General features: G+C 54.3%; 6 protein-coding genes across 6 annotated transcripts; 4 read left to right on the forward strand and 2 right to left on the reverse strand.

Annotated features, from left to right (window-relative positions):
* Nucleotides 1-139: 139 nt before the first annotated feature.
* On the forward strand, nt 140-601 carry KRP23_11209 (uncharacterized protein; the record flags this gene model as incomplete). The annotated part of the gene is made up of 1 exon (XM_067881736.1): nt 140-601. The coding sequence occupies one exon, from the start codon at nt 140-142 to the stop codon at nt 599-601; it is 462 nt and encodes a 153-aa protein (XP_067741021.1).
* A 347-nt stretch (nt 602-948) lies between these two features.
* KRP23_11210 (Centrosomal protein of 104 kDa) lies at nt 949-3,520 on the reverse strand (the record flags this gene model as incomplete). The annotated part of the gene is made up of 3 exons (XM_067881737.1): nt 949-1,908; nt 1,989-3,312; nt 3,411-3,520. 3 exons carry the CDS (start codon nt 3,518-3,520, stop codon nt 949-951), a joined length of 2,394 nt encoding a protein of 797 aa, XP_067741022.1.
* Nucleotides 3,521-3,703: 183 nt separating this feature from the next.
* On the forward strand, nt 3,704-5,974 carry KRP23_11211 (RNA polymerase-associated protein RTF1-like protein; the record flags this gene model as incomplete). The annotated part of the gene is made up of 1 exon (XM_067881738.1): nt 3,704-5,974. One exon carries the CDS (start codon nt 3,704-3,706, stop codon nt 5,972-5,974), a length of 2,271 nt encoding a protein of 756 aa, XP_067741023.1.
* Nucleotides 5,975-6,240: 266 nt separating this feature from the next.
* KRP23_11212 (uncharacterized protein) lies at nt 6,241-7,182 on the reverse strand (the record flags this gene model as incomplete). Its single annotated transcript, XM_067881739.1, has 1 exon — nt 6,241-7,182. The coding sequence occupies one exon, from the start codon at nt 7,180-7,182 to the stop codon at nt 6,241-6,243; it is 942 nt and encodes a 313-aa protein (XP_067741024.1).
* Nucleotides 7,183-8,110: 928 nt separating this feature from the next.
* On the forward strand, nt 8,111-8,417 carry KRP23_11213 (uncharacterized protein; the record flags this gene model as incomplete). The annotated part of the gene is made up of 2 exons (XM_067881740.1): nt 8,111-8,214; nt 8,300-8,417. The coding sequence occupies 2 exons, from the start codon at nt 8,111-8,113 to the stop codon at nt 8,415-8,417; spliced, it is 222 nt and encodes a 73-aa protein (XP_067741025.1).
* Nucleotides 8,418-9,897: 1,480 nt separating this feature from the next.
* On the forward strand, nt 9,898-10,284 carry KRP23_11214 (uncharacterized protein; the record flags this gene model as incomplete). Its single annotated transcript, XM_067881741.1, has 1 exon — nt 9,898-10,284. The coding sequence occupies one exon, from the start codon at nt 9,898-9,900 to the stop codon at nt 10,282-10,284; it is 387 nt and encodes a 128-aa protein (XP_067741026.1).
* Nucleotides 10,285-26,403: the final 16,119 nt, after the last annotated feature.

Genomic DNA, 26,403 nt, shown 5'->3' on the forward strand with positions numbered 1-26,403 from the left:
ACTTTTTATTTGAGTGTGCACAATTTTTGCGATTTGAACGTGGCGCAATTCGTCGCTTTGCAGCTTGAAGTTGCGACGCTTGAGCTGGACTTGGTTTCATTATCGATCCAGCCAAGCAAGCTAACAGCAAGGTCCAAAGATGGCGTCCCCGCCGACGATCGACTCGGAGGCCGTGCTCATGGACTCGATCCCGCGCGTGCGTTGGAGCCCCACGAACAACCGCTTCCACTACAACATGCCGGTGGCGGCCGAGCCGGGCGAGAAGGGCTTTGTGCTCATGCAGGAGGTGGAGCACGCCGACTCGCCCAGCTCGCAGACGCTGCCGGCCAACGAGCGCCACCACCTGGAGGAGATGGAGCGCATCAACGGGCTCATCCACGACGTGGAGAACTCGGTGCATCTGCACGAGACGGTCAAGAAGCTCGAGCAGCAGCGCACGCACCACGACGAGTTCCACGAGCGCGTGGTGCAGGACGACGAGGAGAAGCCCCAGGCGCTGCGCAAGAAGGACAGCTTCCGGCAGCGTCAGGCTCCCAAGCGCTCGTTCGAGGGCCAGCGACAGAAACCCACGCGCACGGGCCGTCTGCAGCAGCCAAAGTAAACACAGCAGCGGCTTGTTGGGTCTCGGAGGTGCAGAAAGGAGAAGAAACGTACAGAAAAACAAGACGCACGACGTGAGGCGTCAGCGTCTGCCCCAGGTTGTAAACTATCGTGGGAGCCGACAGAAGTTGTCCGTAGCAAATATAATAAGCCATTCCAGTGCAAGCCCTCGTCGCTCGTCCAGCTTGCCGGCTAGGGTCGGAGAAACCTCCGCCCAAAGCTGTCCGAATAAAGATCTCGCAGGAGCAGGAAACGTCTTGCTCTCCTGCGACATAGATACTGTCAACCGACCACATGTACTACTACATGTAGTTCTTGTTCATATTGCTGAGGCCTTCTAACCCCATCCTAGCTCCGCGGATTATTTGGACAGCCTTCCTCAAGCAAGTGGCGTCGCCAACCTTTCTTGCCAGCAGCAATATCGTCGTGACACAGCGGACAGCGGTTTGCGCGGTTTAACGGTACTCGAGGGAGGCAGTCGTTCAAAGACACATGCCGCTCGTAGAACTTTGCAGTGATGGCTTCTCCACAGCGTGGACACTCGCGGTGATTCTGCTGCAGCTCGCACTCGCTCAGCAGGTGTTCGTTCAAGGTCGGAATCTCAATCACCTGACCGCACATCTTGCATGGTGTGAGCATCTTGCACGAAGCCCAAAAGTGCTGGTCCAGGAAGTCCGAGTCAAACTTCTCGTCCACTACACCGCAGAATGGACAGGTGTACTCATCTACAGATCCCTCGTCTTCACTGTCCCCAGCGTCATCCACTTCGTCTTTAAACTGTGCTTGAGCCTCGTGCGTCTTTTCGTCTCGCTTAGCAACGCTCTTGCCACCGCCATTGCTTCCACCACCACCGCGGCGGCTTGCCGCTTTAGCCGTTTCAGCTGCCTCGAAAGCTGCCTGGTATTCCTCTAGCTGCTTCGGCCGAAGCGATTTCAAGTAGCCTTCCACCTCGGCTCCCACGAGAAGGTATATCGACACTGTGATATCCTTGGCAGCGTCGCGGATGTCACGACTCTGGTGGGCTAGACAGTTGCAGTCCTCTAGGAAACTCATGATGCCAGCCACCGAAAAATCGGTATCGGGGAGCAGCTCGAACTCGGCTAGTAGCGTTTTGAGCACAACTAGTCGACCCTGCAAGAGCTTCAGTCCCAACGGCTTCTTGGAGCGCTTCGTAAGATGCGAGGCCACAAAGGCAACGCCCACATTTTTCGCAGCGGCCAGTCGCCCTAGCACTGCTGCGGCCTCGTCACGAACTTTAGCTTGTGACTCGCCAAGCTTGTTAACCAATTGTGTCATGCTATTACCGAGCTGCAGTACCATGCAGAACATCACGAACAGTTAGCTACGTTAAGTCAAGAAGACACCATTCATACAGCAGCAAGACGCACAATGTGACACATGTCATCGCGGCGCACACGTGAGCCAAACGCCACCATGCGGTCCAGGAGACCGAAAGCAGACAGCGCCACCTGAGCAATGCGATCCCCAGCACCACTTTGTGCGAGTGTGGAGCATACTTCCAGCAGCCGCATCGGCTCAACTGGGTAATTGTCCATTTCCATTGTGACCTTCCGGACCGCAGCGTCTCGGTGGTTCCACAAGTTGCTGTATACGCAGCGAGTGAAGAATGGACCAATGACAGCGATAAGTTCTTCGCTTTCCTTCGCAAGAGCTGGAGGGATTTCGTCCGGATCGGGCAGGTTTTCCGCGTCTGGGATGCCTCTGAAGTGCGGGTTTTGACCACCGTCCTCGCCGTCTTCCTGGTCAGCATAAGCAGCCCCACCTGCCGGGTCGTTCTCGTTGTCACCGGGAAACCCGCCTTGCCCAGAACTCGATTGCCTTAGTGAGCCGTTTCCGTCACCGTAGAAACTCCCGCTCTTCCCGACTTGTGGCTGCTCCTCTGGATACATATCTCGAGGCGAAAAGTTTGACGACGAGCGCTGCAGTTGCCCAATTTTAGGCAGCACTTGGCTCCTCAACGGCGAAGGCACTACCGCCGGAATCGGCAGAATCGGCTGCGTCTCGTTACTCCCCACCGACGCCTCCAGCGTCCCGATCTCGTGTTTAATCTTCTTGGCCAGATCGTAGTCCTCGTTCGCCACAGCTTCTTTCTTCTGCGCCTCGAGCCTTGCAAGTTGAAGTCCGATACTCTTGAGCTGCTCCTCCATTTGTTTGAGTCTCTTGGCCTGGTCATAGTCTTCATTAGCCACAGCCTGATCCTTGGCCACCTGAATCTCTCGGATCCTCGCTGCAGTTTTAGCGTCGAACCGCATATCGAAGCTCAGGTCCTGAGACCCGTTAGTTTTGGCTTTGGTTATCGGTTTAACCCCCACCGCTTCGTCCGTGGAGTAGCTGGGTAGTAACCCTAATGATTCTCCACACACATTGATGGCCATGATGCCCACTTGGTTGTACAAGTTGTGCTCGTTGGCGTGACACGCATGGATCCGCAGCTTGATCAGTGCTGCTTCCTGATCAATATGCACCGACTTGAGTTCCCGAGCCAGGTATCGACTCTCGACGTTGGACTTGAGCGTAAGAAACCCTAGTCGAGAAAACCTCGTGGCTTCTCCTTCAAACCCCAATTGCTTGGACACGAACAGCTCCATCTTGGTGGCGATGTGTGTCTGGTGTGACAGCAGCTGCACCTGAGTGATGCGGCACAGTCCGTCCTGTAGCTGCAGCACTATCTCCTGCGGGTACACGCAGTTCCTTCATTCCGAGCATTTAAAACCGCGTTAAATAAGATTCACATCAACTGTAGCAGTTAACTAGCGTGCTACATAACGACTATCGTCGTGGTTATATACCTGCCCGTCATGTAGCCCTGGCTGCTGGCCGCATGCTCGTCCAGCTGCGAGGCCGGGAACGAAGCGTCCTCGCTCGCGCACGCCACCACCGAGAAGCGCAGCTTGCTCATGCCGATGATCCGTTATAACGCGACTCGTCCTGTCTCCCCCTTCCCACCAACATGTCACTATACTGAAACCACTTGCCGTTTGTATTACTATATAAAATGCAAGCTCGCTTCAGTGAGCCGCAGTCGGTAACTTGCCACGTCGAAGGACAGAGGGGGAACCCTAGCGCAGAGTTTGGAGCGAGCATGGCCAAGAAGGTGGTGGAGAGCAGCGACGAGTCGGACGGCGGCCACTCGAGCGCCTCGGGCTCCGTGAGCTCGCGCTCGCGCTCAGGATCGGGCTCCGGATCGGACTCCGGCTCGGGCAGCGGCTCCGGCTCGGGCAGTGGCTCTGGCTCGGGCAGTGGCTCAGGCTCTGGGTCGGGCTCTGGGTCTGATTCCGGCTCTGGCTCAGGTTCTGGCTCGGGCTCAGGCAGCGGCTCAGGTTCGGGATCAGACTCAGTCTCCGATTCGCCGCAGAAGAAGAAGCTCAAGAAGCGCCGCACGCCCGCGCCCAAGAAGCCCAAGGCACCGGCCAAGAGCCGTCGCAAAGGCGTGAAGAAAGAGGTTCAGGCGAAGGTGAAGGCGGAGGCGGCGGCCGAGGCCGATGACGAGGCGGAATCGGACGCCAAGAGACGCCGCGGCACACTGCGGATCAAGGACGAGGAGGAGGACGACGAGGACGACGACGCCGATGTGGCAGGCCTCACGGAGGTGGAGAAGGAGAAGCGGCTGCTGGAGAAGTACGAGGCCAAGGAGAAGCGCAACAAGGAGCGAGAGCTCAAGAAGCGCCTTGCGGCCTCTCAGGGCAAAGCCGAGGACGGCTTCTCGGAGGAGGATGACGAGGAGGATCTGCCGTCCACGAGACGCGGCGGCCGCAGCAGGGAGAGCGACCGACGCAAAGAGGCGCTGCACAACCTCAGGGCCAACAAGTCGAGCGACAAGAGCAAGTCCATCTTGAGCAACAGGTTCGGAGACGACGACAGCTCGGAGGACGAAGGAGGCAACAGGAGCGGACGCGACCTGGCCGAGAAGAGACGGCGACGCAGGGAGCTGCAGCGCGGAGGCACTGGACGCCGTCGCAGTCATGGGGACGACGACGACTACAGTGACGAGGACAGTGACGGACGGAAACCGAAAGCCAAGACGGCGGACCTGACGACCGCGAAACCTGCGGATGAGGAGGAGCTGGCGGCGACCATTCGACCCGAGGAGAACGTGCCGGTGAACTGGGACCAGGCCAACTACTACCTGCTGAAGAGAAGAGTGTTCTTCGAGAAGAACTTCTTCGAGCCCTTCTTCCCGCAGCTCGTGCGCGGCGTGTACGTGCGCGTCCCTATTGAGATGGTGGATGGACAGATGGTCTACCGCTTCTGTGAGGTGGTGAACGTCTGCAAGCTGGCACGCAGCTACACTTTCTGTGGCGAGTCGACCCACACGGGGATCATCTGTGCGTTCGGCAAGAGCAAGCGCGAGTGGAAGTTGAACGGCATTTCGGGCCATTCACTGCGCGAGCGGGAGTTCTTGCTGTGGCGAGCAGTGATGAACAAAGAGCGACTTCACTTTCCCACCCACGGCGAGGTCAAGCGCCTGTACTCGAAGAAGGAGCGGATGATCACGCAGCACAATTACACGGAGACGGAAGTGGACGGAATGGTCAGGCGCAAGCAGGCTGTGGGGCTGTCTTCCGTGTCGCTGGGTGTGCAGCGTGTGCGTCTGGAGCGTGACCTGCGCGCCGCTCAAGATATGAAGAACTTCGAGAAGGCTGTGGTGCTCGAGGAGCGTCTGCAGAAGCTGCTCGCCAAGAACGAAGAGCGTAAGAAGCACAACTCGGATGACGTGCTCCGTATTAACGAGATCAATCGCCGTAACCGTGAGGCCAACATCCAGCAGGATCTCAACGCACAGCAGCTCAATGACGCCATGAACCAGAAGATGACGAGTGCTGAGCGTCTGCAGTTCGTTCGTGCCAACCAGATGACGATGTACATGTCCAAGGATAAACTGGAGAAGAACTTGGTAGAGGGTAAGCTGATTAAGCTTGCTGACGGCCGTGTCATGACTTCGAACAAGTTGCACGTGGTGGAGGCACTTCCCGACGACCTGCTCGACAAGGTGAAGGGCGTAGGCGAGAAGAAGGCCACCGGAGACGGCCTGGAGATCGACATTGATCGCCTCTTGGCCAAGCAGCGTGAGCGCAAACAGAAGGATGCCGAGCGTATGGAAGCGAAGCGCAAGGAGCGCGAGGGCCAGGTAGAGTTCGTGGGCACAGCCCCCACGAACGTGCAGGAGATGGCAAACGCTACTATCCGCATTAAGGACGACGACGGCTCCTGGATGACGCTGCGTTCACCTGCGGAGATCATGAAAGAAAAACAGAACAAGACTGTCGTGTCCGACAAGGTCAAGGCCTCGCGCAAGGGTATTACTGTCAAGGAATACTTCGACCGCGTGAAGAAGCGGCGCGTGGCTCAGTAAGCACGAGCTGTGCTGAAAAGGCAACAGACGGACACGATGAGCCCGCTCCGGTAGTTTAGCAGAGGGCACCGTACTCCTTTGTCTGTACACGCGAGGATCACACGAAAATCAAACAAAAATGCACTCTAGATACTAACACGTTGCGGTTCTTGTGCTGTATCCTGCTTAGGGAAAGGAAGCGCTGTGGTCGTTTTGCAACGGCAAAGGCCTAGTCTTAGACGTGCATGATGGCGCAAGGCTACGAGGAAAGGATGAAGATTCTGTCGTCAAGTGCTTCGTTCGGCTCTGGGGTTCAAGTCGATTGGGACGTTGCAGTCGCGTCGAACTACGCAAATGTTGACGCTCTGCACCTGGATGCCTTGGAACCTCACGCACGTGGTGCCAGTGACTGCAACGGCAGCGATCTCGCCGTCTCGTTGCACCTCGACGGAGTTAACTCCGACGAATTTCCAGTAGCAGGATCGCTCCAAGGTGCCAGCTCCGAGGTCAATCTCTTCCATGCGGTGAAGCTTCAGGTCCACGTTTTGCAGTCCGTCAACAAGCGGTCGCCACTGCTTGATCAGCGAGGCTTGGGCAGTTGCTGAATCGCTTCGAGGTGCAGCGGAGACGTCACTGTCACGCGCGCGTCGTAGTCGCGTGGTTCTTCTCGTCTCGGAATGACCTGCTGGTTCGCTCTTACGTTTCTTCTCGGAGGTGGAAGTGGAGATGCACGAGGACATTTCGTCATTGTTGTCTTGCCATCCACTGTACTCTGGATCAACGAGCGCGTAGTGCAGGCTTTTCACAGCCAACTCGCGGAAGAGCTCTTCGCGGTCTCGTTGCTGGCTGCTTCCATAGCTCACCATGCCATCGTTGGTGTCGTCGGCTCTGAGTTCACAAGAAAGCTGCTTGAGATATCCATTTCGCTCTTGACGCTCGCGAATAAGGAGATCAAGCGCGTGTTGCTGCAGTTTGCGCTTGAGTCGGGTCTTGCGGCAGGACTCGCGGTTCCGAAGACGGCGCCGGACCACGGAAGACACTGTCGGTACGGGGGTTGCATCGCACTTGGTGGTGGGAGGAGAAGCGTTTATCTCGACGGAGTGAGCCGCGTCCAGGAGCGCCGTGAACGTCGTGAAACACTCCTGAGTGCTCTTACAGTCCGCGATGCCATTGCTCGGAGACAGGCTGAGGTGAGGCCGCTCCAAAGAGAATTGGTATGCGTCGGCCATGGCTTTGGTGGCGTTGTGCCGCGAAAGCTTCGTCGTAACTTGGTCACGGAGCTCTTGGTCGACTGCGAGTCTGTGTCTTCGCCGTCTACTGCTCTGCCGTGTCGGGACGCTGTAGCAGAAGTGAAGATGGCCTTTGTCAGGGTGTCGGTCTACCTCTCGAGCCAGGACGGACTTTCTCAACGTGGAGGTGGCCTCGACCAGGGAAGCCAACCTCGCAAGCAAGCAAACACCGTTGGGACATTGCTGTGCTGCCTGTCCTGAGCCTCACATTGTTGGTTGCGAGTGACGCTCGTCTCGGGTTGCGATGGATGGAGCTGTCTTTTGTGTAGTCTGACGCCTCATCTTGAGAGACTTGACAAGAGACTCAACTGAGAGTCAAACGCCTGCTTTTGACCGATGAACTGTGTTATTCTTTGTAGCTCACTTGAAGTGGGGACACTGGATAGGGGAGTTGGCGTATTGTTGCCTTAAGCGTACTAAACAAAAGCCAAAGTGAGGAATTCAGCTGGTTCAAACATGGGCAGGATTGACCAGGGAAGCTTACAATCTAAACTCGACCAACCAGTAACTTACTCTACCAGCGCAGCCAACCCTTGCTCAGATTGCCTTGTCCCTCGTATCGCAAGCGATCACCTACAGCATGGACGCGTTGACAATTCAACAAGCTGGATGCCCGTGGCGAATCTGTCGCTGGACAGACTGACGTGGCGTGGATGATGATCAAGCGCGGGGTCTGTGGACAAATAGGTAGGCTCTTGCTTTTACATGCAGCGTTTTCAATCTTTAAACGACGCAAACACCCATAAATCCGAGAAACAGCTACAGGTTCCCTTACAGATACCCTGCACCCTCTTCACAGATTCACGAATGCACCATCCTTCGTCCACGCCATTTCTCAAAAGGCCTACTATCAACCAGACGGTCCGCGATGCTGACGGAATGGATGCTGAGTCGCAGCATTATGGTCGCTTCGAGTCCCCAAATGGTGCCACACAGTTCATGGCGCCTTCGACCCGCCAATATTGGAGGCTTGTACGTCTGGACTTTGAAAGAGCGCGTGGTACGGGCCATCTTATAGCTGTCTATTTGTGCTCTATGTTGCTAATTTGTGCTGCAGACATGCTGGTATTGGAATCGAGACCGCCAACGCGCCCCTGAGCGTGGCGCTTGTCGTGCTATCGATCGTAGATGTGCGTTCTGAAGAGGTTGAGGATCGTTTTGCAAACTTTATCTGATTAATCAACGTGTGCTGGATGTTTGAGACACCAAGTGTCAAAGTACATGTATTGCTCTCCGTACATGTACAGCGACTACCCTACATCCCTCGAGCTGGAAGGTGAATCATTTGCTCAAGTATTTGCAAGAGCGTTGAGGAAGCAAATGTTGGTGTTGGTTATCTACCGACGAGCTTATGCTGTGGGTCGTGGTATGTGCGCTATGTGTCCCGAGTCACCAAGTGAGAGCGTGGAGATCAGTTGCATGTCCTCACGAATGTGCAATCCATTTGTGAACAAAATTGTAACATACAACTGTCCTCTATCCATGTACTGTACAGCGATAAGCTCTTCCAACCCGTCGTTGCCCATGGCCATATGAAAGTGGATACACATAGAGTCCCGGAAAGATCAACGGAGTCAAGGGTACCCGTGAACCGTATTGCCCAGCGCCGAGTCTGAGGTTCCAATTGTTTGCGAGAAGGCAGCCGCTACCGTAATGTTCTACATGTACTGGTTCGAGACTGCCTTGACGGGCCCAAGCTCAGAGTGAGGTGAGGTGTGTCACCTCAAGTGACATCCGTCCAATACATGTACAGTTCTGCGGGAATACAACGGGACGCAGGCTGGGAAATACGATTAGAGATGGGAACGTTACTGTTTTTGTGGCCTACTTGTTGGCTTTTTGCTATTATACCAACAATGCCAGGAGGGGATGAACTCCAGCTGGCTCGGCAAGCCGAAACAACGCCTATAATAGCATGAACGGTACATGTATTGAAGCACAGTCAAACATGTTATTCAGCCTAAAGCGTAATCATCATGGCGTAACACTACAGGCTAACATCATAAATCCACAGACAATATATAAGACGTACTTTGCGGCATGAACTTATTCGTGTCGCCATATAATGCGGGCACACGGTTGAATTGCACGAGCGCAAACAAAGTACACTATCCAGGGGCTTGAAAACAATTCCCTACATGTATTATAGCCTACCGGTACAGTATTGCTGGTGCAGTGTACATGTACTAGTATTGTGCATGTACATGTACAGATGTCCCCGCCTAATGTGCAACTGCAAGCAGCAATTTACCTCGCACAGGTAGTATAGATGCGCATGGGATTTGAAACTGGTCGGGATGGGATGTACTGAGGTAGATGCAACGTGGAGAGAAAATGTCGCGATGCGGGAAGCTTCTAGCATATGGAAACAATAAATTCATAGTAACTTAGTACTTTTGCATCTATATGGCACCTGTGCGAATCTTGCAACCTCGCAGTCTTTATACGTCTGACCTTTGCAGATTTGGCGGGGACGTCTGTACTCTGGAAATCACCATCCTACTACCGTTCTCGCCCAGGCATTGTGCAAGCGCACTCTGATCGTGAGATTCTCGGTCGGAGACTCTCTGCTAATAATTCATTCCAGAACCTGCTCCCAGAGCTCACAAACGATCAAGCACCAGTAGTTGCATCCGTTTCTCAAGAATACCAACCATGCGCCTGAGTCTCTTCCTGCTGCTTGTGGTCCTCGCCTTCGTCGCATGCTGTAGCACCGTCGTGGCTACTGAAGAAGCTGTCCAAGCCAGCAACCTGGTCCCCGAGTCCAACCAAAATCTTGCCGGCGAAAGCCACCGCAACCTGAAGGGAAGCAAAACGACTACCACTGCTGACGCGGAGAGTGAAGAGCGAGTTGGTGCCACAACCCCCAATTTCGGCATGCTCCAGGGGTTTCTCAAGCTCCCCAAGCTCCAAGGCCTCGCAAAACTTCCTTTGATTAAGCAGCTCACTCAGATCAGCCAAAAGTTTGGCAAGTACTCCAGCAACGTATTCCAATGGCTCATGAAAAAATTCCGTATCTACAACACCAATGCAAACATTTAGATCCTGGACACCAAGATCGAAGCAAGGGGAAAATGCATTTATGTTTTCATTTTGTTTTTCGCCTTCTCAATAAATTCACTTGCCAAGAAACTCAATCCACTCAAGAATTTGTCAAGACTTGTCAAGTATTGAACGTCTTTTTTAAATGTACTTGTTTTCTGCGAGGTGCGTGCACTGTATTCATTCGACTAATACTTCCACTATAATACGTGTAACGTTAGCGGCAAAAAAACAAGCGTAGGAATGATTCGCATGTGAATGGAAGAAGACAAGTAGCTTGTTTTATTTTGAGATCATACATTTGAGCTTTTAAAGTAAAAGCTCTAAGAGCGGCAATACTGTCCGATCTACAGGATGGCAACTCCGTGATGAAAATATTGGCGTGTGGCCATATTGTGCCGCAGTTCGCAAATAGCGCCAAAGGGCACACGTGGTTCAGGGTTTATCTTCGGCGCCTACGGATCCGGATCTTTCGTCTCGGCGCGAATTCCGCCGCGTGGCGGCTGAGATGAAGAGAGGAGGTGAGCTCTGTACGACAGGCACGGTGTCAGCTACCTGCCTGGCGTTTGCCACACAGGAATCAGCCTGGGCGTGTGGGGCCTGGTGACCCCTGCGTGTTTTCAAGATCAACACTAAGGCGCGACGGACCTGGCGGACCCTTCGCGTTCAAGATATCGCTGCCAAGGCACAGAGGACCCGGTAAACCCTCTAGTGCTCAAGACTCGCTACCAAGGTGCAAGGACAAGGTGACCCCTCGCGCTCAGCTCAACACCAACGCACGGAGGGCCTGGTGTCCCCTCGTGTCCAAGATCTCACACCAACAGTGCTTCGGACTTGGTGAGCTCCTCGCGTTTCCGTTCAAGTACCAAAGCACAGAGGACTTGGCGGTCCTCCTGTGTACCTGTTCTCCACCGCGACGAGAGGACTTGGTGGCCCTCTTGCTTCCATGCGTGCCATGCCGAATCACCCAGCCTAGACAAAGAATTTCAGGGTTTAAAAATCTCCCAAGGAGCTCGGGCTTCGACGCCCCAAGCGATACAGGAGTCTATAGCTAGCAATGACTAACGAAATGGATGACCCCCTCGGACGGGGGCATGGTGGTAGAGCCCGCGTTCTTGAGCTGCGAATTAGTTGATCAATAATGTTAACAGGTCACTCTGATGCAAGATTGAGAATGTGTAAGCGCCATATATGACCAGCGGCAGCTACACCTTCTCACGTACGCAAAGTGACGTGTTTAGCCTCCCATGTTCACCTCTATCCGGTCAAAGGGGAAATCAACGTTGGACACCATTTACACGGGCAATTTGCTAGTATTTTTATAAAAAAACAGCGTAAAGTCGACCGCATTTAAAACTAAATCATTGACCCTGCTGGGAGAGCCGTTTGCATTGATTTTTACACCCCGTCTCCGACTCAATCGGAACGGAAAGCAGCATGTAGTGGGGGAGCTAGGCGAAACGAACTCCGCAACTATGCAATTCAACCTAAATGAAAGCGTACCCACTAGCTTGTTTGTTTCTGCACGAATTGGTGCTCGTCTCGACACAGAAAACAAAGTAGTTGCTGAAATATCGCATCCTGAACAATGTCAACACTGCGGCGAGATAGCGTGCCATTTTCATACGAATACCACCATTACGTGGACCACCTAGTAAATGGGAATTCCCAAAGCGCACAATATGGGCAGCGGAGTAAGAATATGAGAAACAAAGTGCAGCAGGGTGCAGGCTACGAAGAAGGCTGGAATGTACGTGGACGTGTGGTGAAGACTTCTAGCAGGGAGAAGAAGGAGATCCAGGCGGTCTTTCTCTCAGCGTATCCACGAGGTACCGATAGGGTTAGGTTAATAAATGGATTATGAGAGCAGCGACCTCTGCTCGTGATTTCAACGCATTTGGATGGAGATATCTTTTTGGAGACGCTGGTTCTGAACTCGACATGTAACGGGGTACACCGACGTGTACCCATGTTACATAAAGAGTGACGGGATGTCTCTCTTTTGTGCCCATGGTACGTGGTACCGGTTGGCGGTGAGCCAACCATTGGGCACTTGTTTAGCTTTTACTATAGTTGACTTAGAGTTTGTAAGGATCAAGCTTGACTCACCTACAAAATATATTCAGTCTTTAAACCTCGTAGTCGGTTCCCTTAGACCGGGAACCGTTTGACCGAGAGCTTACGCTCTCTAGCACTTCCTCTGTGCAAGGTTCTGTGTGCCCCGTCACACGACACCTTCTACAGACAACACATAGTCTTAAGAACATAATGAAATGTTTTAATTGGCTGGTTTTAAATCAATCATTTCCACTGCGGGATTCGTTGTTTCGATTCCCCTCCACTCCCAGTTCCGGTTAAGTCGGGTATAGTGTGTTAAGTTCGGTCATTCCAAAAAGGAGTTAATCTATTTAATTTTAGCTTCCTGGTTTTTCAGTCGTTTGTCAACTTGGGGTGGGCTGAGGAGGGGGTTCGAATATCCTCTCCTCCAGCCTTATTCCAGCGTAGCACTCTGTTGCAGATCAGCTCCGGATGCAGCCGTTGGCGCATCGGAGGCTGGCGCAATGAGAGACGAGGCGAGGTGAGAAGTAGAGAAGTTACAGCATGCAGGTAAGGATTGCAGTAGGATTAATGGCTGGTAGACAAGCGCTGCCAGCTATGCGTGAGTAGGAGCTCAGTCTTGAATCAGCAAGGTCAGCGCAAGGTGTCAAGAAGGTACGAGTAGGACAGAAGACAAGAGACAAAGGAAAATAAATCACGTTTATACGCTGCTTGTGGCTACGTCTTGCTGGCGAATGACACGCGGTGCCGCCGACCAGATGTAACTGGAGGTCTTGTGTAAGGTCTTAGGTTGGGCTTGTTACCTTAGAGGTAAATCGGAAATTGAACTAACATGTCTTATCCGTTTGCTGTGTACTATCCATTTACCTAAGAGCTCCCTCGTGGTGTGCAATCTAGAACATGCAATGCTTGGTTGGGGCTTGCTGGAACTAGCGTTTGCGCAACCGTGGTAAGTATGCAGGCGGCGACTCGGGCTCTCTGTGTGCGGATTCGACTGATGATGTTGCGTTGCTCGGCTCTTACACGTGCATTGAGTCTTGACCGCCAGTAGACAGCTAATGGTACATCAATATCCAGCGTACACGAATCGACAACATTATCCACGACGCCACCAGATGATACATCAGAGTATAGGTTACTGGCGGATAGCATACACAATAGATTTCCCGTGAGATTCGTGATGCAGGCGCGTCATACGTTGTTTGCGCCTGTCTGTCTGCTCCAGGCATTCGTCGGCGGACCCCCAACGTTATACCGATCTCACAGCATTATAACCCCACTTGCCGTCTACAAAAACACTATGCCTCCACCCCACACCTGGCTGAAGCTGAAAGAATGCCGACTACGTGAAGTTCCGTTGGGAAACTCTCTGCTGTTCAGCGGTGTGTGATAAGAGGCTGCGGCTTTGTATTCTCTGCCCTGGGGATTACGAAATGAAAGAGAGACAGCTGTACAGCAGGACTGAGACTTGCGAAAGCAACACAGGGCGAATGAAATGTCAAACGCGCTGGAAAGTGTCATTGTTCAATGGAGTTAAAGTGGCTTACTCTCCGCATCGATGCACCTCGTTTTCGTGGCGACGTCAGTTGTGTGGTGCCTCCTCAGCCTAAAGTTACAACAGAGATGAAAAAATATAGACGAAAATGCCGTGCCACCTCGTCTGATCTGGAGCAACCTATTGCGAGCCCCAATGTACCGAAACCGGTACTTGGCTATCCGTCGAGCGCTCAAGTTCAACGTAATGTGAAGCGTATCCGCTGGCTGAAAGGTTCGATTGTACACGTTAAAGAGCCGGTGCGATCGAAGGTGTAACGGGGCCACGCTGGCCTACACCGTTGCCGAGCAAAAGAACTTGTGAAAGGGGGAGACCAATTGTTCTTCGGTGTGGTTCACACTGGTCACCTTAAGTACGAATACGTACTTCACACGAATTGGTGTGTGGCACTCGGCAGCACGTTAAGTACGATGGTGTACATCACACTAGGTACGGAGTCGGACTTACCGTAGCGGATCAAATGGGGGCCACCCATTTGGGAGATCGTCAGTTTAGACAGGAGTTCAGTATGCAGATAGTTTACAGTAGTTAGAACCTTACAAGTGAGATTAATACAGACAGTTTAACTCTAACCTGGAAGTTCGCAAGTCGTTTGGTACTCGGTACCCGGAAACGACTGGAAGGCAAGCTTACAACAGAGACGCCAGGCGTCTGTTGTGGTTAGCGCGTTAACGCTTCCTCTAAGGCTAAGGTGCGTGTGACCCCCGTCACACCTGGTAGCACTTGTAGTCACTCCCGCGACCGGCGCGGATCGCTACAATCAAGATCTCTCTGAGGATGGAAGACTCAGAGAGCAGGCTGCTGTCCCGGCAGGATTTTCCTCATCTTTCAGATGCCCACTGGGCTACGCTAGAAAAGATGGTCAGTCTCCTGGGCGAAGCAGCGTTTGCTGGATTCCCCAACCTCCCTGCAGAGCAGCAGAGGTCACGCGTGGAACGCTTCGACAAGTACGAATCGTCGCTGATTGCTCACGTGAGTACTGCAGCACAGGAAGCTGCTCGCACGGCGATGCGAGCTGAGGCGCAGAGTGTGGCGCAGGCGAACCCCTCGGGTCCTGCTTCATACGCCGCACGGCAAGGAACTACGAAGCCCGTCAGGATGTCGGTACCGACGTTCGACGGCAAAGAAGCAGACAGTCTTGTCTTCTGGATTCGTGAGATCGAGATAGCGCTGAGCGCTGGGCAGATCTACGAGTCAAGAGCCCAAGTTGCCTTCGCGCTTTCCAATCTGGGAGGGCGTGCACGCGCATGGGCGATGGCACGAGAGACTTCGTCTCCGGGGTATTTCACCTCGTGGGCGTTCATGGAACAAGAACTGCGTTCGACTTTCCTCCTGGCCAATGTGGCCTACCGTTACCGGTCACTCTTTTTGCGGTGCAAGCAAGGAAAGCGCACGCTTCAAGACTACGTCATGGAGCTGCAGAATCTCGAAGCTGCCATGGCAGGTGCTCCCCTCTCTGAGGACGTTAAGGTGACGGTCTTCATGGATGGCGTCCGTCCGGGCCCGGTTCGGACTGAGCTCTTCCGCAGACAGCCAACGACGTTCAACGATGCCGTGCACATCACCATGCTGGAAGATCATTGCGTGCGCTCGGCGCAGGGTTACGCGGGTCGCACAGAGGCGACGGAAGATCCCACTCCTATGGAGATCTCGTCGGCCGAGTCGGCTCGTCCCCAGCGCAATCAACGCGCGAGTGGTCGCTGCTTTGGCTGTAATCAGCTTGGTCATTTCCGCCGGAACTGCCCAACGAATCCGTGGAAGACGGGCCGCGGCAAGGCCGCTCCGTCACTCAATGTGATCGAGTCTGCGGTTTCGGAAAACGGCGACTCCCAGTAGGTGCGGGACGCCCTGCTGGGAGACATCGCTCCTCCTCGAGGTCGGTAGCTCTGCCACCTCCACCTCCTGGGGAGCAAGTCCCAGGGACGACACTTCTGTGTCTCTCCGTGGCCGCCGCGCGGTCCAACCTCGTTGTTGTCACAGCCAGCGTTAAGGGATATGACGAGCCGTTGAAGGTCCTGATTGATTCGGGAGCGTCCTACAACTTCGTGACGAAGTCCAGTGTGGCTAGGAACAGTGCATTGTATGCTAGTGCTTTGGAAGCATCTAAGCGAAATACAAACGTATCTGTTCGCCTGGCGACTGGATCCATCGTGTCTACACGGAAGGTTCTACTATCTCTAAACGTCAAGTTTGACGACTTCAATTCGGTCGAACCGTTCATTGTCCTCGACATGGACGATCGATACGATCTTATCCTAGGCATGCCTTGGCTTACTAAACATGAGCCATGGATTGATTGGCGAAGTCGCACCATCGGTGCTAGTCACAAACCCCTCGCGGACAGAGCCCTGGCGGGTCATGTCCCCTCCTCTTCCCGAGACGGGTTTGTGCACGAACATCGTGTGCCACGCGGCGAACGGCACTTTGCAGGTACTTCGGAAGTACTTGGACTGCCTTCGGCTATGCCGACCGCGAGTTCTACATCCTCGAGAGCTTATGTGCCTTCGGTGGGTGTGGGAGAAGCTATGGGATTTTTGTGTGCTCCTCAGGATGAGGCTCATGGAACTCTCAAGAACGAGAACGTCGCCTTTGCCCACGGGGCGGGCGGCATACAAGGCGTCCGAGCTGTGGCAGCTCACGCAAGAGAAGACGCTAGAGCTGGGGCTCGCGCAACCGAGAGTGGTCGAGCGGGGTCTCCCACTACGCAAAGCGTTCGAGCTGCGGCAGCTCACGCAAGAGAAGACGCTAGAGCTGGCACAACTACAGCGGGACTACGTCCAGGCGTAGTACGCCGCATTGCAGACCCCTCGGAGAGGGTGGTCGGACCAACGGTATTGGACATGCTCACGGGCGAATACAAGGACGGCGGGAAGTTAGCTGTTCTGCCCGCGGTAGCAGAGCTACTGGAACTCGAAGAGCTCTCGTATGTCGAGTTTCTCGACTCTCTGAAGGCGGGCGTGCTCGAGGAGATGGTCCTGATCCGACGCGAATTCGATTCGATCGAGCTCAACACCTCCTCGGTCATGGACCCCGAGGTGTTGGAAGACGAGAGGACCTCCTCGCGGCAGAAACGATATGGCGCGGCCATTTTGAAAGACCCGTCGGATCCGTACTACCCCCTTTTGAAGGAGTTCTCGGATGTGGTCAGCGATAACCCACCGTCGGTGTTACCTCCAGATCGAGGTGTGCGACACGAGATCGATTTGGTGCCGGGCACCAAATATTGCACCACGCGCCAATGACCACTACCGAAGGAGCAAGTCGATGTGATCGACGCATTCTTCGCGGCGAAATATGCCGCGGGCATGGTGCGCGAGTCAAAGTCGCCGCACTCGTCTCCGACGTTTTGCGTGCGTAAACCCAATGGGAAGTGGCGTATGGTACATGCGTTCAACAAGTTGAATGCAGCAACCATCCCGGCGTCCACGCCAATCCCTCGCAAGGACGTGTTACAGAACAACATGGCGGGCTGCACCATCTTCAGTGCACTCGACATGGTCGATGGCTACTGTCAGCTGCTGGTGCGGGAATCAGACGTCCCGCTCACAGCGGTGAGCACACCCAGCGGGATGCTGTGGGAATGGCTCGTGATGCCCCAAGGGTTGTCGAACGCACCAGCCACGTTCAATCGATTGGTGACTCAACTCTTCCGGCCGATGGGGCAGTTCGTACAGACGTACTTTGATGATATCTTCGTGCACAGTCGTGCCTCAGGAGACAAGACGGCTGTCGAAGTGCACGTTAACCACCTCCGCGAGGTATTGATGTGCATGCGCGAGAATCGCTTGTATGCGAACATCAACAAGTGTATCTTCGGAACCGAGGAGATTCCCTTCTTGGGATGTTTCCTTGGCAAGGATGGTGTCCGTGCGGACCCTGAGAAGATATGCGCGATCGCACAATGGCCAGTGCCAGTATCCCAGAAGGACTTGCGCAAGTGGCTTGGCCTTGCCAACTACTTACACAAGTACAGCGCCAACTACGCTGAGATGGCACGGCCACTGACGAACCTCTTAAAGAAGGAGGCGGAATGGTCGTGGAACGATGAAGCCCAGCAGGCTTTCGAGGCAATCAAAAGCAGCCTGCAGAGCGCTCCGATTTTGGCTTTGCCCGACGATGATCGTCCTTTCAGTGTGGTATGCGACGCATCCGACTTTGCCATAGGCTGTGCCCTGCTGCAGGTCGATGCCGATGGCAGAGAACGGGTAGTATCTTTCCAGTCGCGCCAACTCAAGACGGCTGAAAGAACTACCCTGTCCATGACAAGGAGCTTCTGGCGATGAAGTACGCGCTCGTAAAGTTTCGGGTACACCTGCTTGGCAGCGAACCCTTCGTGATCTACACAGATCATGCGTCTTTGCGGACAGCGACGTCGTCGCCCCACCTCTCCCAGCGTATGGCGAGGTGGCTCTCCTTCTTTGCGGAGTATAACTTCACGGTGGAGTACAAACCAGGGAAGCAGAACGTCCTCGCGGACGCGTTGTCCCGGCGCCCGGACTATGAGCTGGCGCACGTTGCGTATCTCGAGTCCCCACTCTATGAGCTGCTACGCGAGGCGTACGCAGAGGATGGCGATCTCGCCGATCTCGTAACTTCACTGAAGGTGCCTGAAAAGGCTGTGAAACTCACAGCTCGGCAGCGCTCACGGTTGCACCGCTACTCACTAGCGGACGGTCTCCTCTACTAACAGGTAGACGAAAGCGACGAGCCCCGTATCGTGGTTCCCAACGACGAGAACTTACGTCATCGAGTCCTCTACGAGGCACACGACACGCCGCTCAGCGGTCATCTTGGCCGAGAGAAGACGTATACGTCTGTGGCGCGCAACTTCTGGTGGCCACATATGTATAAGTGGGTGCGCACGTACGTGCAGACGTGTGAGACGTGCCAACGCGTGAAGCCCGCCCCATCGTCGTCGGCTCCATTGATGAGCTTGCCGGTGCCGGCTGACTGTTGGCGCTCGGTGAGCATGGATTTCATCTTTGAGCTTCCGGCGGACACGCGCGGCCACACTGGCATCTTGGTCTTCGTCTGCCGTTTGAGCAAGATGGTGCGGCTTGTCGCGGTGAAGAAGAGCGTGACGGCGCCGCAAGCGGCACAGCTCTTCGTCGATATTGTCTTTCGACACCATGGCCTCCCGGAGGCGTTCGTGAGTGATCGAGATCCGCGCTTTGTGTCACACTTTTGGACACACTTGTTCCGTCTTCTCGGTACGAGATTGGACATGTCCACAGCGGACCATCCACAGACCGATGGTCAGACGGAGTGCGTGAACCGAGTGTTGGAAGACGTACTGCGCAGCATCTGCACTGAAGACCCCACCAAGTGGAGCACGCTGCTACCCCAAGTGGAGTTTGCGCTGAATAATGCTGTGCATTCGTCGACGGGTTTCACCCCATTTTACGTAAATGGCTTGCGTCATCCGCGTACGCCGCTATCGTTGCCACCGGCTTCGAGTTTGGGTGGGGGAGAGGCTATCGCCGAAGATTCGCGTGGCCTTCAAGGCCTCCGTTCGTCCGTCAAACGGAACCTCCTCACGTTCATCGAGACAAGTGAAGCAGTACGACAGCGCGTCCGGGACGCTATGGCGGCTGCTCAAGACACGCAAAAGGAACATAGTGACAGGCAAGGGCGTAAGAACACGCACGTGTTTAAATTTGGGGACCAGGTCCTCTTAAACGCTAAGAATATCCCTATCCAGGCAGTCACTGCGGTGGGCAGCACCAAGCTTCGGCCACGATTCGTGGGGCCGTTCACGGTCATTGGGGTCCACGGCAACGCGTACACGCTGGACCTGCCATCGGCCATGGCCACGCATCCAACGTTCTACGTGGGCTTGCTCAAGCCTTATCGCCCGGCTGAGGCAGACGACTCTGAGAGTCCGACGAGTTCGAATACTGCCGAAGGACGCTCGCCATCATCTGCATCAAGTCAGCTTGGGGTGGGGCTGGAACAGCCGGCGGAGCAGCGGCCCTCTGAGGGGTCTGATCCTCCAGTGCGCCCACGCGGGCATAGAGCTGTCGGATCCAGTGAAGATGATCCCGAAGGGCACCGCGGTCCTCCTGAAGGGCTCGTTCGCTCTCCGAGCAGCGGTGAGCGACCTGACGAAGCTCCTGCTCGAGGCCATCAACCCGCTGTTGCAGATCATGCGCTCCGCGCTCGAGACGACCTAAATCATGAGGGACGTCCCGTCTTGACTCAACAGTCGACTCGACAAGATGCACGCGACCGCGTAGGGACACAAGATCCGTCCGTTTCATCTCCAGCAGCCTTTGGCAGCCCTCCACAGCAGTCAGGAGGCTCCCCCGGACCGACGAGACGTCTTTCGTCGAGGTGTACGACACCGACGAGTGACGCGAGGCGTCCGGGTCCGTCGACACGTCCGTGGCGTCCCCCGCCCCCACTGATTGGTAATGAGGGCGCTCTCCACTATCATGTCGAGAGGATACTGAAGCGCCGCGGGCGTATCGGTCACTACCAGTATCTGGTGAAGTGGCGCGGTTATCCAGAGGATCAAAACACGTGGGAGTCTGGAAGACGCCTCTCGGAGGACTGCGCCGACCTCGTGGACGCTTATGAGCGTTCCCACGGAGCCAGTCGGCGTTAACCCGGCCAAGAACACTTCGAGGTTCTATCGGCTGGGACTGCCAGGACTTCTGGACCTTCTGAAGGACCTCCTCGAGGATGACCCCCGGGGTGGGCAGGTTGCGGTCGAAGCTGCGGGTGCGCCACTGGCCGTCGACGACCATCTTCGCCATACGAAACCGAAGACGTCGCTGGGCGAGCCAATCGAGGCGATACGGAGAATCCGGAAACTCAGGCATGGGATATCCCAAGTGGCGGAGCCACTGCGTGAACTCAAGTTCGTTGGATTGACGGGCCAGGCCCGTGTCGTCGTACAAGACGACCGGACACTCGTCGTAGTGCGGCAACCTGTGCCCGGGTTCCCGACTCCGCCGGAGATATTCGCTGTAGTCTCGGAAGGACCAGTATCGCAATGCGAGAAGTTGCTCTCGCGTTCGAGGAGTCGCAGACTCGTGATCGCGCTTCGAGTCTCGGCGCTGCTCGATGGCTACCTTCACATCTCGAGCGCGCTCGCTGAGATGTTGTCGGTTGTCGCGCTGCAGCAGCTCAAGCGGGACGTCGTCTTCACTACAGACGTTGGTGATGACTTGCGGTTCCCGCTCGGTCGATGGGATTCGACGTGCAGGCTCGGCCTTCGCTCGCTCCGTGTTGCGCTCAACGGCAGCCTTGCTGCGAGGAGTCATGGGACTCCCTGGATGGAGAGCGCGTTGCTGCTCCGTGAGCTTGGGGTAAGCATTGGGGTCGTTGACCTCCCCTTGCTCGAGTCCCTTCTCGGAGTCCGACTCGTCGTAGTCGACCTCGTTCGAGACGTCCTCCGGAGGCGAACGCTTCGCGTCCCAATTCGGGCCTTGATCAACCTCCATCTCCGTGACGGACGAAGTCCGATCGGCGGCAGCCTGCCCATCGCCCGCAGGTTGCGAATCAGGGGCGTCGTGCGCTGTGTGAGCCTCTCCTTCGTTTGTCGAGTCCCGCGGGGCACCCGGCTGGGTTTCATCAGGCGTAGAGGCCCCGCCACTAGCTCTTGGAGTTTCCTTGCCGCTGGCCGAGGTCGTTGGAGGCGTTGCCGTAGATGCCGACGGCGTATGCTGGTCGTCCGCTCCTGGAGCCTCCTCCATGTCGACATCCGGGCAATCCTCGTCGCCAAGAATGAGCCCAGGGTTCGTACAGTCGGTGTCCGACTCGCTGCTGCTGCTGGCCTCCTGCGGACCGGGCAGCTGCACCGCTGTGCGCTTGCTGCTGGATCGGGACTTGGTCTTGGCAGGCTTGGCTCGAGAGGGCGGATCGCCCGGCTTCTTGGAAGCGGATTTTGCTCTCGGGTGTTTGGGAGGCTTCTGCGCCTGGGCGGCATCGCCTTTCTTCTTGGCATCGGCAGCGCTACGCGCTTTGGCTCCGCCTGTCTTCGCCATCCCGGATGTGGGCGTCTCGGTCGCGTGCCCGTTGGGCCTGGTGTGTCGTCGGTGCGTGTTCACTCGGGCGCAAAATGCGGAATGAGGCAGGGCCTTCTTCGTCGCTGGATTCCCCCTGGGACAGGTGCTTCCCGTTTGGGTGTGGGAGGGTGTAACGGGGCCACGCTGGCCTACACCGTTGCCGAGCAAAAGAACTTGTGAAAGGGGGAGACCCATTGTTCTTCGGTGTGGTTCACACTGGTCACCTTAAGTACGAATACGTACTTCACACGAATTGGTGTGTGGCACTCGGCAGCACGTTAAGTACGATGGTGTACATCACACTAGGTACGGAGTCGGACTTACCGTAGCGGATCAAATGGGGGCCACCCATTTGGGAGATCGTCAGTTTAGACAGGAGTTCAGTATGCAGATAGTTTACAGTAGTTAGAACCTTACAAGTGAGATTAATACAGACAGTTTAACTCTAACCTGGAAGTTCGCAAGTCGTTTGGTACTCGGTACCCGGAAACGACTGGAAGGCAAGCTTACAACAGAGACGCCAGGCGTCTGTTGTGGTTAGCGCGTTAACGCTTCCTCTAAGGCTAAGGTGCGTGTGACCCCCGTCACAGAAGGCGTTCGTGGCAGACATAGACCCTGGAGAGCAGCGTTCGTGTTTGCCAACCGCGAAGTTGAAGACGGATTTCCTTTTATAGGTAATGCTTGCTCACCTTCAAGGGCTTAGGTAAAGGGTCCAAGCTGGCTTCGGAACAACCGTAACAGAGTCAAGAACCAGCATTTAGCAAGGAACAGTACAATATATTAACGCTTTCATGACAGCACCAAAAAGCTCAAGTACAAAGTGTATCCATAGAACAATTTTATCACCATGTGTAGTTGCGTTGGCGTTTTGACCACCAATGCCACCTTTCATTTCTCATCTTGAAGCAGTAGGTTTTACTTTGAGCTATTGCGTTTGTTATTTACTCAGCTAACTTGTGAGTCTGTGGACAGATGCGGATATTGAGGGTTACCGGTTTGGTATCGGTTATTGACCATGAACCGGTTATCCCGAACCGGTCCAATCCGAACCCACGCCGATTACGCCACCTGTGGGTACAAGATTGTACGTACAAGATGGTCATCGACGTGGCGCTCTCTGATTGACTGAAGTGACTCAATATCCTGTAAAAAATCAAGTAGTGTGTATCCAGTAAATCCAGAGATAGCGACAAGGCTAGCGAGCTAAAGAATTCATTCAATCACTTTTGAATCTTCGTTCTACCCCTCAAGTGGTCAACTTCCGCTGCTCCGGTCTCTCCCAGAGTGCTGCCCTACCTCCGCTCCGTCAAGCTTCACGGTGTCCAAAATCCATAACTTCGATCAGCGGGGTTTATTTCCAAGTAGTTACTATATAATTTTCAAGTAGTCATTTCTCGCAATAATGTTCCAATTACCGTGTCTGGTGTCACTTTCAATCGTACTTCAGCAAAATTCCTAGATGCTAAAAAAGAATGCCCCAACTAGTTATTTTTCATTGTTGAGTAGCTACTTTATATCGTACCGAATCAGCATCGTTCAAAGCTACACCGACAGATAAACCAGAGCTTTTTACCGTATGAGACGGTAAGCACTTCGCCAGGGTCCCCATTGCGCAACGTAGTCGCTACTACCGAAACTCGTCCTTGACCAACTTGAAAAAATCCAGCAGCGGGTGCGCATGAGTGGTTCACCCATGCAACGATCGCACATCGCTCACGACTGTCAATCTGTAATTGGTTTCCGTTCTTTGATCGGGTTTTAAAACCAATCCGTAACCCGTCGTTGTCCAGAGCTTCTTCGACTTATACGCCAGCTTGCCGAAGTACTCACTCAATATTGCCCTGCAAAAACCCGGTCAAATGCACCAAGCCATACTCCCTAGTAGTTCGAAATTGTATCAGCCGTACAGCCTTGATTTCTCGTAGTACGTTTTGACAGCGCGCCGGGCGCTGCCGCAGGTTTCAATCTCGTGCTGTTTGCTGCAGCCTCACTGTCCAAGCACGAACGTATAATCCAGTCGGATATTGTATGAGTTGTAGTATTCGTGGAGTTGTTGCTCATTGATCGACCATGACACTACTTCGTATTCAAACAATGGTTTTGCAAAACTTGCTGCAGCACGACATGGCGCCACTGTAGAAACAGTAGGCAATGCTCTAGGTACCAGCACAATATCGTTCCTATCAGATAGCAACACTTGCTCGCTCGATGAAACTTCAATAGCGGCTTGAGAACCAAAAGCAGGGTTCTCTGAAGCCTTGAGCGCGAGACCCACGAAACGTGAGTTTTTCGTAAATCGCGACTACTTGAAAGTGAGATAACTTCTGCGCGCGGATGTTTGCCGTGTGATACACTATAGTGTTGTTTCCCACTGCAGCAGCTTTTGCTTGAAACTGAGTTTTACGGCTGCGTTTCCGGTAGTATCCACGCCAGACATGTTGATGGTCTGGACATGATTATGGTTTTGGAGAAGTATACAAAACCAAGTCAATAAGCAAAACAAGCCCTTGTGTCCAGCAATTCATACCACCCACAAAACGTGTCTTACCAGCACCAGATTCACTGGTGAGGAAGAGGAGAGCTCCCCGCGCATTTTAAGCTCTCGCCCATGCCTGAGTGAGCCATTTTATGAAAGTTAGAGCCCCCAAGCAAGCGAAACAGGAAGCAGCGGTAGCAAGAGCTGCACGCAAGGTGGAAACTGTTTCTCGAAAAGCAGCACGTCAGCAAGCTGCAGCAGCAGGGAGACTGAAGCGCCAAGTGGCAGCGCAGCAAAAGAAGGCGGTGGCATCCGGCAGAAGATGCAGGGCGCAGTTAGCTGGGTCCGCGCTCACTCAAGGGCCTGTAGCTCTTGACCAGAACTCAGTTGTAGCTTTCGCCGACGTTCAGACCTGCATACTGAACACAAGTAATTTGCTGCTGCCCATATTTGTGTCCACCATATTTTCCCTGTGACGTGTGACTACTTGAATTTTGGCAGAGGTCCTGAGGTGACCATCAACATGTCTGGCGCGGATATGGACTATACTGTTGATTTGTGTGCTTCAAGAATTTCATTTTTGTGTGTGTGGGTTGGCTCTTGCCTCTCATCGCTCACGAGCCTAGTCTATATATTTTCCTTCAAACAATAAAAATATAAATGTTATAAGGGCGAATCATTTGCTTCTGCGATGGAGAGGCAAGCTTATTTTCATCACCATTCTCGATGTCAGCCCAATGCGCTTTCGCTACACGGCGTGGTAGACAACAAGTTGAACCCTGTCCATCAGCGCACATAAGATTCACCAATCAATCGACAAATGTAAGACTTCATCCAGTCAGTTACCATGAACATGCCAACTTACAGCTCTGTGTCTCGTCGTCGACTTTGTGAGATGTGAGCAGCAGCTGGTCAATTTCTTTCTGGCACTGGCACGCACAAAATATCATAAACACCATACAATCCCTGACAAACACAATGGGATCCAGTCCAGCACCATGACAGAGACGGCTCATCTGCCAGTCGGCGCATCCTGTCAGTCAGTTGCAACTTGTCGTTAGGTCTAGGTTAAAACGTCTCACCTCCCAAAAGCTCCCTCCCTCCCTCCCCATTCAAGAACTAGACTGAGTGGACTGAGCGCGGCCTTCAGCGGAGCGTGGAGCGCGTCGTCTGTGGTCCGCTGCGGGCGGGTGCAGGAGTATCGTCGGTGGCCAGCAGCGTGGGTGGAGCGCGTCGTCGGTGGCCTGTTGCGCTCGGCTGGCGCGACCAGCGCATAGAGCTGATCTGGAGCGTGTCGTCGGTGGTCGTCAGCGCGCGGCCAGCGCCTGGTGCTGGACTGGAGTGGGTCGTCGGCTGTCTGCTGCTCGCAGATGACTCTGCTGCCTGCCTGGATTGCGTGCACCACGCGATGAGCGTCATGTTGGTCGCTGCAAGATCGAGACACCATCTCGTAAGTGCAATAAGATAATAAGTGTTATGGTCGCTTTACTCCGGGGTGTTATCTCTTCGTCGTTAACATGATGTGTTTTGTATGTGTGGCTTAGTCTGTTACTGTGTAGATAATGGCAAGCATAATGGATATGTGAGCGCTGCAAACGTGTGTTATTATCATTGCTACCTACAGACGCTGAAGCGCGTGGCCAATACTTTGCGGGCGCCCAGCGTTTCGAACTCGCTTCCTGTTTACAAGGATTTCCTCGCCAGACTCGTCCACTACGCTGCGGGACTGCTGGGCAAACAGCAAGTGACAGCAGTACCCCATTTTGAAGTGGTATTTACAGGGCCACGTACTCGCTCTTGCTTTGAGCGAAGTGCAAGTCGTAGACGCCCTTGTACACTAATGTAGAGAGCTCCGAGCTCAATCCGCGAGTCCTCTCGCGCAGCTTTGCCACTACGTGGTAGAAGCACATGAGGTACGTAAATGAGCAGTCGGCGAAGACACTGCGGAAGGCTTTGTGTTGTGCCTTGTCTGCGTCTCCAAGAACGAATTTCACCTGCCACTCCGCGCCGTTGACCCG

This window comes from Phytophthora ramorum, assembly GCF_020800215.1.
Source record: "Phytophthora ramorum isolate Pr-102 chromosome Unknown Phyram_PR-102_s0011, whole genome shotgun sequence".
NCBI classification, from domain to species: Eukaryota; Oomycota; class Peronosporomycetes; order Peronosporales; family Peronosporaceae; genus Phytophthora; species Phytophthora ramorum.